This window comes from Salminus brasiliensis, chromosome 10 (genome assembly GCF_030463535.1).
Source record: "Salminus brasiliensis chromosome 10, fSalBra1.hap2, whole genome shotgun sequence".
Lineage (NCBI taxonomy): Eukaryota > Metazoa > Chordata > Actinopteri > Characiformes > Bryconidae > Salminus > Salminus brasiliensis.
This window is the reverse complement of record NC_132887.1, coordinates 38,048,623-38,065,108: the sequence shown is the minus strand read 5'-3', so window position 1 is coordinate 38,065,108 and position 16,486 is coordinate 38,048,623. Positions and strand designations below refer to the sequence as shown.

General features: G+C 43.3%; 1 protein-coding gene across 5 annotated transcripts; it reads left to right on the top strand.

Annotated features, from left to right (window-relative positions):
* Window positions 1–1,476: 1,476 nt before the first annotated feature.
* Window positions 1,477–16,097, top strand: tdh2 (L-threonine dehydrogenase 2). Of its 5 annotated transcripts, none has more exons than XM_072690026.1 (13): window positions 1,477–1,501; window positions 1,600–1,735; window positions 3,587–3,767; window positions 3,898–4,178; window positions 4,580–4,733; window positions 7,233–7,389; window positions 8,750–8,792; window positions 9,858–9,928; window positions 11,900–12,049; window positions 12,230–12,402; window positions 12,842–12,932; window positions 13,305–13,574; window positions 14,073–16,097. In XM_072690026.1, the coding sequence occupies exons 6-13, from the start codon at window positions 7,242–7,244 to the stop codon at window positions 14,216–14,218; spliced, it is 1,092 nt and encodes a 363-aa protein (XP_072546127.1). In that variant the 5' UTR covers window positions 1,477–1,501; window positions 1,600–1,735; window positions 3,587–3,767; window positions 3,898–4,178; window positions 4,580–4,733; window positions 7,233–7,241; the 3' UTR covers window positions 14,219–16,097. The 5 variants fall into 5 exon arrangements, with proteins under 5 accessions (XP_072546127.1, XP_072546125.1, XP_072546126.1 ...); XM_072690024.1 differs by having other exon boundaries at window positions 3,564–3,767; XM_072690025.1 differs by having other exon boundaries at window positions 1,481–1,501; window positions 3,600–3,767.
* Window positions 16,098–16,486: the final 389 nt, after the last annotated feature.

Genomic DNA, 16,486 nt, shown 5'->3' with positions numbered 1-16,486 from the left:
GTCTCTTAATGAATCATGGGTATGTTTTGGGCGTAGCGTGCAGTAATAAACCAATCAGCATGTCTTTCGTCATTCCCTTTAAGAGCCAGGTGCGGTCAGTCTGACTTTGGCAGATTGCTATTTCAGTGGTGTAAAGCGTAGGGGGGGTGTACGAGCATCGGGCTGAACGCGCCTGTGTTGACAATTCACTGCCAAGATAGCAACGAACGTCTGACTGTTGACGAACGTCTGTCTAGACTGTTTTCAGTCAGTGGAGCTTCTGTGTTTTCCACTGCCAAGACACGTAGCAATACGCCAGAAATTGCTGATTGGCTCATTTCGAGACCACCGCGTCCATTGGCGTAGATATATTCGCTTAAACACTGTTGCTGTTTAAACGACGCAGGCGTGAAAATAGACTGTTGGCGGGGTGTAAGATAGCAATAAGCATCGCGCCGTGCCTTACGAAGGGTGTAATATAGGACCCATGAACTCTAGAAAATGTTTGCAAATGTACCTTTTCATACATGTACTGCACAGCTGGAGATTTTCCATGCTCTCACTGCAGGAAATGTTCCGTGGGGTTTAGGCAAGATGGCCAACGAGGCTGCGGACTCATCCATAATGATGTCGTCATCACGCCCACTGTGAATTCTCTGGGCAGTTACCCAGACTTTGTACTAGAGGGCTGGTGGGATAAAGTCTGTTGATCCGGACACGTGTGTTTATATTTTGGCAATGTCCAACAAAGTGACCTGGGTTACTGTGCATGTCTGAAAGGACATTATGATGCAAATTGTCTACCTATGGAGGACAGGACTCCAGGTCCTCCAAAAAACTCCTGAGGTAATCTGTATGTGCTTAGGAGAACGCCAGGAGAACGAGACCTGCCTGACTTCACTGTGCCAGCTGTAGAGTTTGGTGGAGGAGGGATAATGTCATGGGGTTGTTTTTTCAGGGGTTGGCCTGTAGGCCACCTTTACTTCCAGTGAAGGGAAATGGTTTGGGACACCGGTACACTTCCTGACGGTTTGGAGAAGGCCCTTTTTTCTGTCTCAGTGCACAGAGCAAGCTCCACAAAGACATGGTCTGGTGGTGAGGTTGGTGTGGAAGACATCGACTGGCCCACACAGAGCTCTAACCTGGGGGAAGAACTAGAACAGAGATTGCGAGCCAGGCCCTCTCGTCCAGGGTCTGACCAAGCCTGTCCCAGAGGAATGGAAGCTGTTAGAGCTGCGAAGGGGGACCAACTACTTCCTAATGCCTATGGCTTTAGAATGGGACGTCATAAAAGCTCCTGCAGGTGTAAATACTTTTGATCATGCTGTGTATCTTTAAAGGTGTTGTGCCTCAAAATATCATGTCATCTCCTGCCAAAAGGAAGAGTCAAAACAGGCCCGCTCTAGACCAGCTCTCCCCAGCGGAGGGAGACCTCGGTACAGTGTTCAGCCAGGACTACCTGATATAACCCCTTCCTGCACTGATGTCTGTGTTGAGAACTGAGGAGGAACTGCAGCAAATGGTATGAACGGGAGCTTTGGGCTGTGTAGAAAGAGTGTCAGCTCCTTTGCTGCGAGTGTCCACGTCTAACAGTTTTACAGAAAATACTTTCATTTTCAGTTCACTGGAAACTCAGGAAGCAGACACGCCTACAAAACTCCCCTCTTCATAAACACACGGCTCCTTGGACTTGGAAAGCTGTTGCAGTTGGAGTGAGGATCTCTGGGTCTGTAATCTTGACCAAAATTCTATAAAGGTAAGCAACTTAAATATTTGATTAATTATCAAACAGTGTAAATAATATACTAATCATTATCAGTTCTTTTTCCAGTCTGCTGTTACTTCATGAACCCAGGCTTGAGCTCTTGGGTGCACCAATAATAGTAGTAATTTGATTAAAAACATATTTCGTTGAAAAAAAAAAGATTTCTTTAGTTTAATTATGAATTCATAAACAGGCCCCAGTAGTGTGAATTATTCTACAGCAGCGTTCAGTGCAGACATGTGTAATTTTAGAGTTTTCCTGTCACTGTGAGTCACTCTGATCATTCCCTTTATTCACAGACAGTGATGGATTAACACTAGCTGTCAAAAGTTTTTGTACACTGGAATATCTCCCAGTTTTGATTAAACTTTTTTATATTGTTCTCACCTGTTACGGGTACCACTATAACCTAGGATCAGCTCAGCCAGTTTGCAGTGCTTCTCATGTAGTTAGAGTGTGATAAAAGTCAAAAGCTTGAAACAGTGTGTTTATTTGATCTTCTGGCCAATTCTTAAAAAAAGGAAATGTCATAAGAGTTTGCACATAAGAATTGATTTATGTATTTATTTATTTATTTTTAAACAAACTAAAACAAAACTTTTTCATTATTACTTAACCAATCTTAATTTGGTGCATGCAGTGTGCAGAAGGGGTCAGAAAACAAGTATCTGATTTTAATTTCTAATTTATGTTAAAAAATGGCAAATCACATTTATTAATATAACGCTTTTTACAACTGGTGTTGTCACAAAGCAGCTTTACAGAATTAATAATCAGTAAAAAAAAAAAAAAAAAGAGATGAAATCAACAATATAAGAAGACATGAAAATCTAAGTGAGCAGCCAAAGACCACAGGGGCAAGGAGAAACTCCCTCAGAGCTGGAGGAAGAAACCTTGGGAGGTTTCACAAGAGGGACCCGACCCATCCTTCTCCTGTGATCAGAACTATTAATAAATGATTGATAAAAGACACTAAACCACCTAAACTGTTGTACTGCTCAGGTCTGCAACATATTCATAATCATAATATAATAATTAAAATAGAGTATAACTTCATACGTCATGGCAGTGATGGTCAAAGTAATGAGAGTGATGATAGTTAATAGTGGTGATATTAGTCGCAGCAGATATTAAAAAAATATAAATATTTATATATATATATATATATATATATATATTTATATATATTTAAGGTAAATAACTCTGATCTTGCAGAGGACGATAACATCTTTATGAGCTAACTGAGGCTAACGTTAGCTGGTTCAGCATTATGGAGAAATATGCCACTGATTTCTTCAGGGTTATGAATTCAGTAAAAATAATAAAAGGTAGATATTTTAGTGCAGCAGTCCAGCTTTACCTAAACACACACACACACACACACACACACACACACACACACACATATATATATGTATAAACAAAAACCAGCAAACAAAGAATTCAAAGTAGAAAAGAGCAATAAGAATAAAATGGTTTAATAATTGTAGTAAGTACAGTTAAAAAATTAAATAAATAAATATATGATATAATGTATATATGTGTAATATATATGTATATATGTAACTAGTAAAATATAAAATAACAATTAAAAAGATACAAAGAAGGAAGATATCCAACTAAAACAGTTACAAACAGAAGTGAAATATTGAAAAAACTAAAATTTTACATCACTGAAGAAATAAAATACAGGGAACCTATCATTAAATATCAGCCTGAAATATCAGTCAGATTTGTGGGATATTGATTATTTTAACAGTTATTAGCTGGTATAATTCCAGTGTCACTGTGCATTCCTATCATTTCATCTGTGGTTCAGTGTGTTTACCTGTGTGTACCGAGTGTGTTTCTGCAGGTGGGATCATGGCATCAAACCAGTTGAAGATCATGCAGCTGCTGCAAAATCTGGCAGAAAGGCTCAACTTGAAGGTCAACATGATGAACATGGCCAAGGGGACAGCCATAGCAGGGATCTCCACTGGTGTGGGAATGCTTGTTGGTGGACCGCTTGGAGTAGTGGCAGGTATGCTACACTAAAAATAACCGTGTGTGTGTGTGTGTGTGTGTGTGTGTGTGTGTGTGTGTGTGTGTGTGTATAAAAACACTGGAACTGGAACTTCTCACCACACTGAACGTGAACTTTGTGTTTGCAGGTGCTGCTGTGGGAGGTCTGATGGGGATTTGGATAAATGTGGGTTCTAAGCCTCTAACTGACCTCCTCAGGGAGCTAATGCCAGAGCAGAAGGAGAAGCTCTGTGCTGGAGTCCAGAAACTGCTCGAGGACCTTATGTGGTTTTCTGTGGACGTCCTGCTTGAGAGGGTTTTGGGAGACACAAAGTTAAAAAATAAAATAGTTGGTTTTATTCAAGGCTTCCTCCAGACTGCCTGTAATGTGATGGTCAGCGTGACTGCAGCATGAAAACCAAATGCAAATGTGAGGAAACACTCAAACAGCCTAAGTGTGTCAGAACACTGCTCACTTTTGAGATTTTGGGCTATTTTTTGCTTCCATCTAAAATACAGCTGTAATAAGGTAAAACTGCACTGAGCGGTAGATTCGGGTGTTAGTGAGGAGAAATGGGGATGGTCTTGGTTGGTGTGGCGCAACAGATAACACCACTACCTGCCAGTGAGCTTCCACACCACATGGGTGACTGTGCTGCGCTACACCAATAAGAGTCCTTGGGCCAGACTCCTAACACTACACTGTCCCACCTCTGTAATACGAGTAACCTTGTAAGTCGCTCTGGAGAAGAGCGTCAGCTAAATGCTGTAAATGTAAATGTCTTACAGTGCATTGTACAGCTGTCCTAACTGCACTCTCTCCCTCCTTAGGATGACCCCTCCACGCCCTTCAGCTGTCCACTGAAGATAACGTATCATTTCCCCAGCAGGCAAAGACACACAGCACACAGCCTGAGCGAGCGTTTCTGGTGTCAGTGTCTCCATCTGCAGGTTCTGAGGACCAGTCACACCTATTTCTATTAATGCAAGTGAAAATTATCATATTATAATATAATAAAAAATGATGAAGTAAATTATGATTTTATTATTATTATTATTATATTTTTTTGTATTATTAACTTATTTATTTTATTTGTATCATTTTCATACATTAAATATGCAGCTCAGTGCTTTACAGAGATAAACAGTCATATGAAAGACTTAAAAGATCACACTTTATAATTAAAATGTAATAAAAAGAATAATATTATATATAATTTTGGATATCTTGTTAATTATAAGCATGATTAAAAAGTCTAAAAACAATATGTGGACATAAATATGTGAGGATCTGATTGCATTCAGCACCTCACCTCATGATCCACAGCTCCCCAACTCATCCCAAACAGCTCACCTACCAGTATGGGATATCTCCATTATAGGACATGTTAACCGTTAACCAGCCTGACCATCTGAAACCAGCTACCAGCAAGTCAACCAGCTGGTCTTGCGTTGGGTGGTTAAGCTTGGTCATACTTGTAGACCAGTTAAACCATTAAACTTGAATAAATCTTACTCTATACTGGTCAACCAACTTACATACCAGTATAGGATATGTTGATAAGATGAGCAGCTATTGACCACCTTGACCATCAAAGACCAGCTTAGACCATCTGACCATTAAGCTTGGTCATACTGGTTGTCTAGCTTGGGCAGGTTGATTAAGCTTGTAGACCAGTTAAACCATTAAACTCGAATAAAAACGTACCAGTATAGGATATGTTGATAAGATGAGCAGCTATTGACCACCTTGACCATCAAAGTCCAGCTTAGATCATCTGACCATTAAGCTTGGTCATACTGTTTGTCTAGCTTGGGCAGGTTGATCATGCTTGTAGACCAGTTAAACCATTAAACTCGAATGAAAACTTACTCTATGCTGGTCAACCAGTTTACATACCAGTATAGGATATGTTTTTCCTAGATGAGCAGCCATTGACCACCTTGACCATCAAAGACCAGCTTAGACCATCTGACCATTAAGCTTGGTCATACTGGTTGTCTAGCTTGGGCAGGTTGATTAAGCTTGTAGACCAGTTAAACCATTAAACTCGAATAAAAACGTACCAGTATAGGATATGTTGATAAGATGAGCAGCCATTGACCACCTTGACCATCAAAGACCAGCTTAGACCATCTGACCATTAAGCTTGGTCATACTGGTTGTCTAGCTTGGGCAGGTTGATTAAGCTTGTAGACCAGTTAAACCATTAAACTCGAATACAAACGTACCAGTATAGGATATGTTTCTCCTAGATGAGCAGCCATTGACCACCTTGACCATCAAAGACCAGCTTAGACCATCTGACCATTAAGCTTGGTCATACTGGTTGTCTAGCTTGGGCAGGTTGATTAAGCTTGTAGACCAGTTAAACCATTAAACTCGAATAAAAACGTACCAGTATAGGATATGTTGATAAGATGAGCAGCTATTGACCACCTTGACCATCAAAGACCAGCTTAGATCATCTGACCATCAAACAAACAAAAAAAAAACCCTACTACCCTATGCTGGTCAACCAGTTTGACCAGTTTGAGGCTGTTTGGTTCATAATTTAATTATTATTTTATACTAAAATGATTATTTTATACTAAATTGTTATGAATATAATAACTGCTGTCTCGCGCGTTGTTTTAAGCTCGTGCTGGGGTCCCGTTTCAGCCCACAGCGCATGTAAACGCAGTCATGGCGGAGGGTTACATGCGGAGCGTTGTGAGGAAAATAGTCCCTAAAGAAAACGTATCTTTAGGCTATTTTAGCATCACCAACTTTACATCTAACCCCCGTGAAGACTCGTGAGGGTCACCGGTGGTTTCTGCGTGGCTAATAAATCGGATTTGTGCTGTAGTCATGGTAACCGGGGCTGTTTTCTCTGCGTATTGCGCCTTTAAAGCGCGTTTCAAAGTTGCGTAACTTGCGCGAGAACCGTAAAAAAAAGCCCACCTCAGCTAAACGAGCCCAACACACACACACACACACACACACACACGCACACACACACACACGCACAATAACCTCAGCACGAGCAGCTTGTCAGCAAGTTTGCGCTGCTGTGACGCGCGCTGGACGCCGGTCAATGTAGTCCGAAGCGCGAGTTGCGCTGCCACGCCTTTGGGTGAAGAAAACTACATTTCCCAGCAGCACCCTCGCCAGCCACTTGTTTACCCAATGGTCGCTCGGTGCGCCTGTCCGCTGACCAATCGGAGGGTAATCTCTTAATTCTAACGGTTACATACCACGAAAATCCCCTCCTTTATCAGCGCCGTTTACTTTAATACTTCTTACGGACGGCGATGTTTTGATTTTCCGAGCGCACGTGGTTCTGGCAGCCGGATTTGAGAGGACTGTTTCGGAAGTTTTTCCAAAGACCAGGTGAGACGACTACGACTTTCAGCCTCCGGGACTGTTGGGTCCAACAGGGGTGATGGAGACTGGCTCTTTTACGCAGCTGATTCTGTCTTGGCCGGTGTTCTGCGCTCACAGGTGGAGGACATGACGGTGTGTGGTGGTGCCCTGGCTCTCCTGAGGTCTCTGTGCTCCCCCAGCTGCTCCAGACTGGCCGGCTGGACCCCTCGCCAGATCAGCCGCAGAGACAGCAGCAGCCACGAGTGCTCGGACTGTCCTCGAGTCCTCATCACAGGTGTGTCAACAAACTTCACATTTACACTAGTGCACCAATTTCATCATCCCTCACCCCCACCCCACCCCACCCCACCCACCCCTCACACACTGTTTCAGACTCTTTGTTGTTTTCCTGGTGAGAGACAGTCCTATTTACCTGGGAGACAATGGGCCGTGGATAAATGAGAGCTGAGCTGCACAAAGCTGCCCGGGCTGCACTGTGGTGTGTATTGTTGGGACACAATGCTGCACAATGGCAGCGAGCTGTGCGCTGAAGGACCAGCCAAAAAAACGGGCCACCCCGTTTACAGCACAACACCCCACACACACCCACACACACACACACTCACACACTCCCCCGAGTCAGTTCAGCACAGGCACTGATTCTGTTAGGTTAATGTGTGGAGTGTTAGGTAAGACCCACCCTGACACTGGAGTAAGTGTTAGGTCAGTGTGTGGGTTAATGACTTAGTGCAGCCATATGTCTGTCTATCTGTCTGTCTGTCTGTCTGTCTGTCTGTCTATCTGTCTGTCTGTATGTTTGTTCATCTGTCCGTCCGACCATACATTTATATATCTATCTCTCTATCTATCTGTCTGTCTGTCTATCTGTCTGTCTGTCTATCTGTCTGTCTATCTGTCTGCCTGTCTATCTATCTATCTATCTCTCTGTCTGTCTGTCTGCCTGTCTGTCAGTCTGTCTGCCTGCCTGCCTGCCTATCTGTCTGTCTGTCTGTCTGTCTGTCTGTCTGTCTATCTATCTATCTATCTATCTACCTGTCTGCTAATCAATCTATTTATCTGTCAGTCTGTATGTCTGTCTATTTGCCTGTCAGTCTTTCTGTATGTCTATGTCTGCCTGTCTATCTTTCTGTCTCTCTGTCGGCCTGTCTGTCTGTCTATCTGTCAGTCAGTCAGTCTGTCTGTCGTCTGTCTGTCTATCTGTCAGTCTGTCTGTCGTCTGTCTGTCTTCTGTCTGCCGGTTGGCTGTCTGTCTATCTATCTATCTTTCCGTCTGTCAGTCAGCGAATCAGTCTGTCTGTCTGTCTGCCTGTCTGTCTATCTGTCTGTCTTTCATAACATGAAGAATAATCTGTAAATGAAAATAATCAGTGTGGCCGTTGCAAAGGTTTGGGCACTTTACAGAGTCAGGACTTAGGTAGTGATACCGTAATACTGGTGTTACTTCCTCTCCACTTTGAGATTCTGCATTTGATAGACTGCCCTTCCACACTGTCTTATCTACATGACTAGGGTACTGGCTAATAGGCCTCAAGGCCTAGAGATCAATAAGTTAAACATAGCAGGTCCTGATTTGCCAATCGAAGATATCTGGTGAATAACATGTTTTTGTGAATCACATTCTTCTCCATTGGAAGGTGGACTGGGGCAGCTCGGTGTGGGACTGGCGCAGATGCTGAGGTGTGTGATCAGTACAAACTGTCTCGTCTTCTCGTCTCACAGCGTGAAGGAGGGAACTGCAGTAAGATTAGATTAGATTAGATCTGTGCAGGTTCATTAAAATCTGGCTAATCTGACACAACAGATTCAAATTGAGATACTATGCAAAAGTTTGGGTACCCTTAGCTGAGTAACACATGAGTACTGAATGTAGCCGTATAGAAAGATAGACCAGGGGAACTGTGGAGGTAATCAGAACTCTGGAAGACCAAGTAAACAGTCTGAGAGAGAACTGTTCATATGCTGGTAAGATGCCCATAAGACTGGCAAGAATCTAAATGAAGTCCAGAGGGTGATGCACTGTTCAACTGTGCAGTCTTGCTTGCATAAACACAACGCAAGGCTTTTTCAAGAGCTCCAAACTGGTCATTTCTTAGTGTCAGTGGCCGCATGGATAGTGGCCTCGCTCTGGTGTGAGGAGATGTGGAGGCCTGGCATGGATTTATGATGGATTAAACCATCTATAATTTATTTACATTTCATATTTTCCGCATATTAACCATAACTGTTCGATCTTAAAGCTATTGCTGCTAAAATATATGGTTGAGAAGCGAATACCAGCGTAACAAAGTCATAACTTCTAAATCTAAATCTTGGCAGCGACAGGTATGGCTGCTGCCAAGGGGCCTGACTCAGTCCTAACCCTTCCAGCTTGGGGGTGTCATACTAGCCTGCAGAAAGGAAATCCCACTGACCAATGTCTATGATCACGGGCACTGCCAGGGATTTTATTCCCCATAAAAAAAAGATATTACACAGGGCTCCACTTCAATTCTAATAATTCTCAAGTCACAGGCCCTTAGACTCGTCCTAGCTTTCCTCCCATATGTTGTACCTGCCAATGCTATACAGGCAGATTCACTTCAGGATGTGGGCAAATACTTATTCACAGGACTGTAGGCCCACATTACGTATCGCTGCAGGATCTGATGATTGTAGCTCTTGTATAACTCAGATACAGCTCTGTAAAGAACTCAGATTTTCAACTAACCTGTATTTCTGTTCCTGACCCTTGGTGACCTCAAGGGAGCAGTACGGGAAAGAGAACGTGATCCTTTCCGACATCAAGAGACCACCTACAGAAGTTTTCAACATGGGTATGTCAGTCCTGGGGGAGATTTGGGGGGTGTATGAGGGTGTATTCCTGGAGAACGAATCAGTAATACTGAGTTTAGGGCTTTATTTTTTACTCTGGGTTATAAAACAATTAGCATAGGTAGCACAGGACAGAGGAATAGCATTGGATCTAGGATTATGAATTATGAATATTGCGCATGTTGTTAGCGTTGTTTAAATATTGTCAGATGCGATTTTTTTTGCAGGGGTAAAGCTGAAATGTCTCTCTAAAGTTTTTTTTTCCTGCAAAAATTATAATTTTTTTATTTAATTAAAATGATTGGCAAAGAGAGAGAGCAGAATATGCAGAATATGCGGAATATGTGGAATATGTGGAAAATGGGGGGCTTACTGCTAGCATAGGACATAGAAATAGCATTGCCTCTAGGACTATGAATTAGCATAGGTAGCGTAGGACATAGGAATTATGTAATTATTATGGGAATAGGAATAGCATGTATTTCTAGTCAATGTTCGATGCTCTAGGCTATTTATTACCTCAGATAGCAGCAATAAATTCCACAATCTTGCTTTTATTTACGCACCAATATTTGTTTACTTAGCAAGTGGTAGATAAATAAGAAAAATCTTAAACGGTTTAAACCTCAAATTCAGTCATTTAGCCAAGACAGGTTTAGTGGGTGAACTTTACATTGAAGCCTCTTCCATTTATAACCGCAGCAGTGAGGCTAATGTAGCTAGCTAACCGCCTTACAAGTAGCCTGGTGCTCACTATTGTCCTAAATCATGACACATTTGCCTCAAATAGAGTCAAATAGTCTCAAACTTGCTTCTGCTTCGTGCTTTATGACCCTGTGCGATATATTTGTAACAGTTCCCAGTTAGCAAGAGCCTAGCAGGCCATTGTTGAACCTAGCTAGCAACCCACAGGAGACTGCCAGGCACAGTAAAAACAATGGGCCGCAAAACGGCTCGCTAAAATAAATGTACATACAATGACCTCTAAGACTAAAATTGTGGGTTTATGAGCCGATATATCAAGATAAATCTTTAGCATTAATGCTAACACACACTAAACAAAGCTAAAGCTATCGCCCTGTCAGAAGAGTGGCCGACATGGGCTTGCTATTTGGGTTGTTTTGTGTGTAAGGAGCTAAGGAGCATGGCTAACGGGTAGCCAGGTTGTATGTTAGGCCTTGAGTAACGCTTCCAGTCACTCTTTAGTAAAGCTAAAGAAATGCTACAGGTATAAAGGAATACACCTGAAAACGCTAGCGTAGCTAACAGTGTACAAAGCCTTGATCTGGGAAGCTACCGGAATGTTAAAGGGGAATTCCACTGATGTTTCACATTTCGTTGCAAAACATGAATACGTAAATACATGTATAATGTAAACAAAGTCATTCAGAGTGGTTCGGGTTCAATAAAACCAGACCAAGCTTCATTAAACAGAAACCGACACCTTCTTTACAGTGGTGGTGAATGGAACCAGGGGTCAGGATGACTACGACACAAATCTAGCCATATTGTTTACTATTTAAAACCAACAGCCAACCTAAATGTGTCTTCTGAGGTTTAGATGTAATGTCTACGATGGTAAAAAAGTGGCAAATCTGGACAAAATTAGCTTTACAGTATTTTGCCCCTCATACATCTCTCCACGATTAATATTAAAACATACATTTTTATGGGCAAAATCTTCTCAAAACTATCATAAAACCTCAGACAGTGCCTCAGACATCAGGCAAAATATTTACAAGACGTCTGGTGTCGTTCACCACCAGTGTTAGCGTTTCTTTGGTTGCTAAGTTTCACTCCAAACCAACCAGAATGATTTTTTAATTATTAAATAAATGCAGAAATCTTGGATTATCAGTTGAATTCCTCTGAAGATGTTCTTATGTATATAACAGTACTTGTCAGCGAGTTTCTACATTGAATCAGTCCATTGATACGCGGAAATTATGTCAATGTATCAATGAGCTGAACAGGTCCCTTCGTGTACGCCGACGTGCTGGACTATAAAAACCTGCGGGAGCTGGTGGTGAACAACCGGATCACGTGGTTAGTGCATTACAGCGCCCTGCTGAGTGCCGTGGGAGAGGCCAACGTCACGCTCGCCAGAACCATCAACATCACAGGTGGGTTAAAGCAAGCAGGCCTGGGTTTGAGCCTTAATAATTCCATGTGTGGTGTCCAACGATCCTTAGCTTTGCATTGGAGCTACATGGCTAATGTAGCTAACGAGTACAAGAAGCCTCGGCCAGTCGTGAAATCAAGGCCTAAGCCATCTGGCACGTCCTCCTCTCCTCTCCTTTCAGGTTTGCATAATGTTCTAGACCTGGCTCTGGAGAACTGCTTGCGTCTCTTTGTGCCCAGCACCATTGGAGCATTTGGCCCCTCCTCCCCCAGAGACCCCGCCCCCGATCTTTGCATCCAGAGGCCTCGGACAATCTACGGCGTCTCAAAAGTTCATGGAGAGCTGATGGGCGAGGTCAGGATTTTCACAGTGTCGTTAAAAAGTTTGGAGCCTAACTTACTTCTGTAGACACTCAGTATCTCAGTGGTCAGTATTGCGCCCATATCGGTTACATCACAACCGTGATAAATTAGCTTTAGTGCCTCGGGGAGTGTTAGCATGCTTGCTATTAGCATGATTGTAGTAACATTGGTATTTTGACTTCAAGGATTCGGTGGCATTCGAGAGAAAAACGTACACAGTCTCGGTTTTGGAACACTGTTGGTTAGCATTAGCAGCGATATTCGATAACGATCCCATTTTTAATGTGTCACATTTTTTGAAACTGAGCTTAGACCCAGCTTCACACCTTTCGAATTGTTTGTAGAATTAGCAGATATTTCTTATACGATATATATTCATGAGCATGTTATCATGTGGCGATGATCTAATAACGTTGAACTGTTACTATCAGTATCTCCACCATAAATACGGCCTGGATTTCCGCTGTCTGCGCTACCCTGGAGTTATCTCAGCCACCACAAAACCTGGAGGAGGCACCACAGGTAACAGCAGACGTTCCCCCACTCACTAGCTCATTCACGTCCATTATTTACGCCGTTTACACACCATTGTTTGTTCCTTTGTTCCGAATAGTAGACCTTCCCCTTTTCTCAAATTTACTGTAGCTGTGAGTAATGGAAGCTAATGCTGTACACATTAGCATTGTGCTACCTTAAGGCTTTAATCCTCACACACTTGCCTCACACCCCATTTAGGAATCTCGGACAGTTGCGGAGTTGCGTATGTTGTTTCTGAGCCTGTGCGACACACTTTGATCTGTAAAAAAATAAGTTAGCTGAATGCTAGTACTGGAGCTTACTGCGATAGCTAGGGAAAATGGCCTGTCTCTCACGATCTCCACACCTTCTCCTCAGACTATGCCGTTCAGATCTTTCACGATGCTCTCACCAGCGGCCACCACGAGTGCTACCTGCGTCCGCAAACACGCTTACCCATGATGCACATCTCAGACTGCCACCGGGCCACCATAGAATTCATGCAGGCTCCCGAATGCCAGCTTTCCCTGCGCACCTACAACATTGCAGCCATTAGCTTCACGCCTGAGGAGTTGACGGAGGAGATCCGCAAACACGTACCTCACCTGAAGGTCACCTACAAGCCAGACCCGGTCCGCCAGAACATCGGTATACGAATGAATGACCTGTTTGACCTTGTGTATAAATATATATATATATATATATATATATACTATTTGGACTAAAGTATTGGGACACCTGCTTATTTATTGTTTCTTCTGAAATCAAGGGTTAATACTGCTTTTGTTGGAGTAACGCTCTCCACTGTCCAGGGAAGAAGGCTTTCTACTAGATTTTAAAGGAGCACTGCTGTGAGGGATTTGATTGCATTCAGCAATAGTTAGTGAGGTCAGGATGTTGGATGCTCACATCAATTCTGCTGGAGGGCTTTACAGCCTTCTAGCCCACGCCTGGCATTAGGCAGCATGGTGCCTATAGGTTCTTGTTTATCTGCTCCAGAGGGTCCTATTCTATTGGCAGTACTTCTATACAGGGACTAGACAAGCTGTGTGTGTGCATTTGCACATCTGTGTCAGTCGTTACTTAGCTTCTAATGTTTTCTCTGGTGTTGTTTTTGTGTGTGTGTCTGTGTGTGTGTGTGTGTAGCGGACAGCTGGCCGATGCGATTTGACGACTCCAACGCTCGGCGGGATTGGGGCTGGAGGCCCGCGTACAGTCTTCCGGAGCTAGTCAAGGATATGCTGGACCGCGTCCGGAACAAGAGGACCAACGCAGGCCTGCCTGTTAGCTAGCAGTCCAGCTCTCCCACCTGACCGCATGGATCACCATCCCCCTTAAAGCCCCCCCACCATGCTCCCAGTAAAGGGGAACTGTGTCTCTCAACCAGGACTTTTCCCATTATTCCAGCCAATGAGAGTCTACCACATAAGCTAAGCTTCTCAACACAGACAAGCACTACCTGTGGATTACTGACACTCACCGTCTCTCTCTCTTACACACACACACACACACACACACACACACACACACACACACACACACACTTTTCAGCAGCCTTGGTCTTTTTTCAGGGATGAACTCTTTCATTAGTGTGTTTTCAGCGGTTGTGTCGTAGGTCGAGGGGAATAGGCGAACCCCAATCCGGACATTTGGAAAATCTTTTTCGATGCAGGCTTTTCTTTAGCGTCGTAATGTCATTACCACCTCCTGATATCTCTGTCCTTCTACATCTCTCCTAAAAGTTGTAGCGCGTTGCAGTAGACAAAGAACATGGCTTATTAGCAGCCAGGTTAAGCTAACATAACAGTTTCTGCTAATGCATAAACAGCTTAGTAGCATCCAGATTATGCTAATATAGCTCATTAGCAGCCAGGTTAAGATAACCTCATCATTTCTGCTCATGCGGCTCATTATTCAGCTCATTAAGTCGGCTAATTAGCATCTGGGTTTTCCTGGAAACCCTGGAAAAGACAGTTTGCAGAATTGATTCGGGCCTGTTTCTAATTTTTTGTCACAGTGTGATCACAACTCCTGATATTTCTGTTATTCTACATCTTTTCCCTCCACTAAACTATTATTGAGACCACATGAGGTCTCCCCACCCCCCCCCCCACCCCCCCAATTCTGCTTTTGCTCGCAAATGACGTAAAGGAACCTGGTTGTCTTGCTTAGTTACGGGGATCGTACCCATCGCCGGCCACAGGGGCCTGATGGAAGCATGGTCTTAGGGGTGTTGACCAGAGTGCTGTGTTCGGGTTCGGCTCTGGGTGCTTCCCTTAAACACTGTTGGTCCTCCTGATGGTCTTTTCTGGTTAGGGGCCTTATTTATTTATTTATTTATTTTATATATATTTAGACCTTCTATATGCTCAGTTTGCTGGTGTGGATTTGATATAACAAGGTATACCATTCCTTATGTATTTTTATATTTTATTTAGAGCATACCAGAGACAAAGACAAAGTCAGGACAAAAAAAAACGAGGCGAGAAGTCCGCCGGTCCGCCGGTCCGCCGGTCCTTGTGCTCAGTGTGAGGGTCCCAGAGGCCTGACCTGTAAGGTATCATGGCACACTGGACGAACACCAAACGCTGCCTTGTATCTCCCTGTTCCTCTTCCACTCGCTGAACTTCACCCTTTCATACCCATACCAAAGCTCAAACTACGTCCTTCTGTCCTGTCCATCCATATTGCTGTCCTACTGATTCTAAACGTTACTGGGATTAACAGAAGTACTTCTTTATTTTTATTATTTCATTTAGGGTTTAGAGTCGACCTCACTTCAGCAAATTCACACTTGTTTGCGGGCACGATGTTGAGGTCAATGGCCGTTTGTTTTGAGGACGATTCACGATAATATGACACTGCAAAACAGGACAACCGCTCTGACGCAGGCCCGGGCCCGCGGATCAACGCTGCAGCTGGGGTCGGGTCCCGTTTCAGAACAGAATCCAGGGGACGAACGCCATTCACTACTAATCTGCTCAGTGTTACGACTCAGAACTTGAGGTGGAGCGTCTCCTGAACGATACGCAGAGACTCTCTCTCCTTCAGCAGTGGGGTGTGATTTTTGGGGGCCCATCTGATACTGTGTTGAGATAAGCCATTGCATAAATTGGTGGAATAAATTGCAGTGTACGTTTATTTAAAAAATTAAAAACCTTAAAAACTAAATGAGATTGCTTCATTTTCATTTCTTGACTCATTTTCATTTTCTCGACTACTTTAAACCTTAAATTCTGAATTTTTCTTCTTTCCAATTTGGACCACCAATTACCCAAACTGTACATAACTACCCCTCCATCGCATATCCCCCCATTGCCCCCGACTCTAGTGAGAGCGGGCCGACATCCGCCCCCTCCACTGCGAACATTTTTTGCTGTTGCCGATTCAACAAGCTTTCATCCCCCCGGCGCTAATAGTGGGCCGAGCTGGTGGATGGGAATTGGGACTGATTTAAACTGGGTAGAAAACTGGGATAAATTTGTGCTGGAAATAATTAATTTGTAAAATTAAAGTGGCGGTTGTGCCAACATACATCACTGTAGTTACACATTGCATTG

Bases quoted from the DNA above. Each gene is read 5' to 3' on its own strand.
- tdh2 (XM_072690026.1), top strand. From the start codon at position 7,242: ATGACGGTGTGTGGTGGTGCCCTGGCTCTCCTGAGGTCTCTGTGCTCC. The intron at 9,929-11,899 runs GTATGTCAGTCC...TGAGCTGAACAG, and splicing joins TACAGAAGTTTTCAACATGG to GTCCCTTCGTGTACGCCGAC. The intron at 12,933-13,304 runs GTAACAGCAGAC...CCTTCTCCTCAG, and splicing joins ACCTGGAGGAGGCACCACAG to ACTATGCCGTTCAGATCTTT.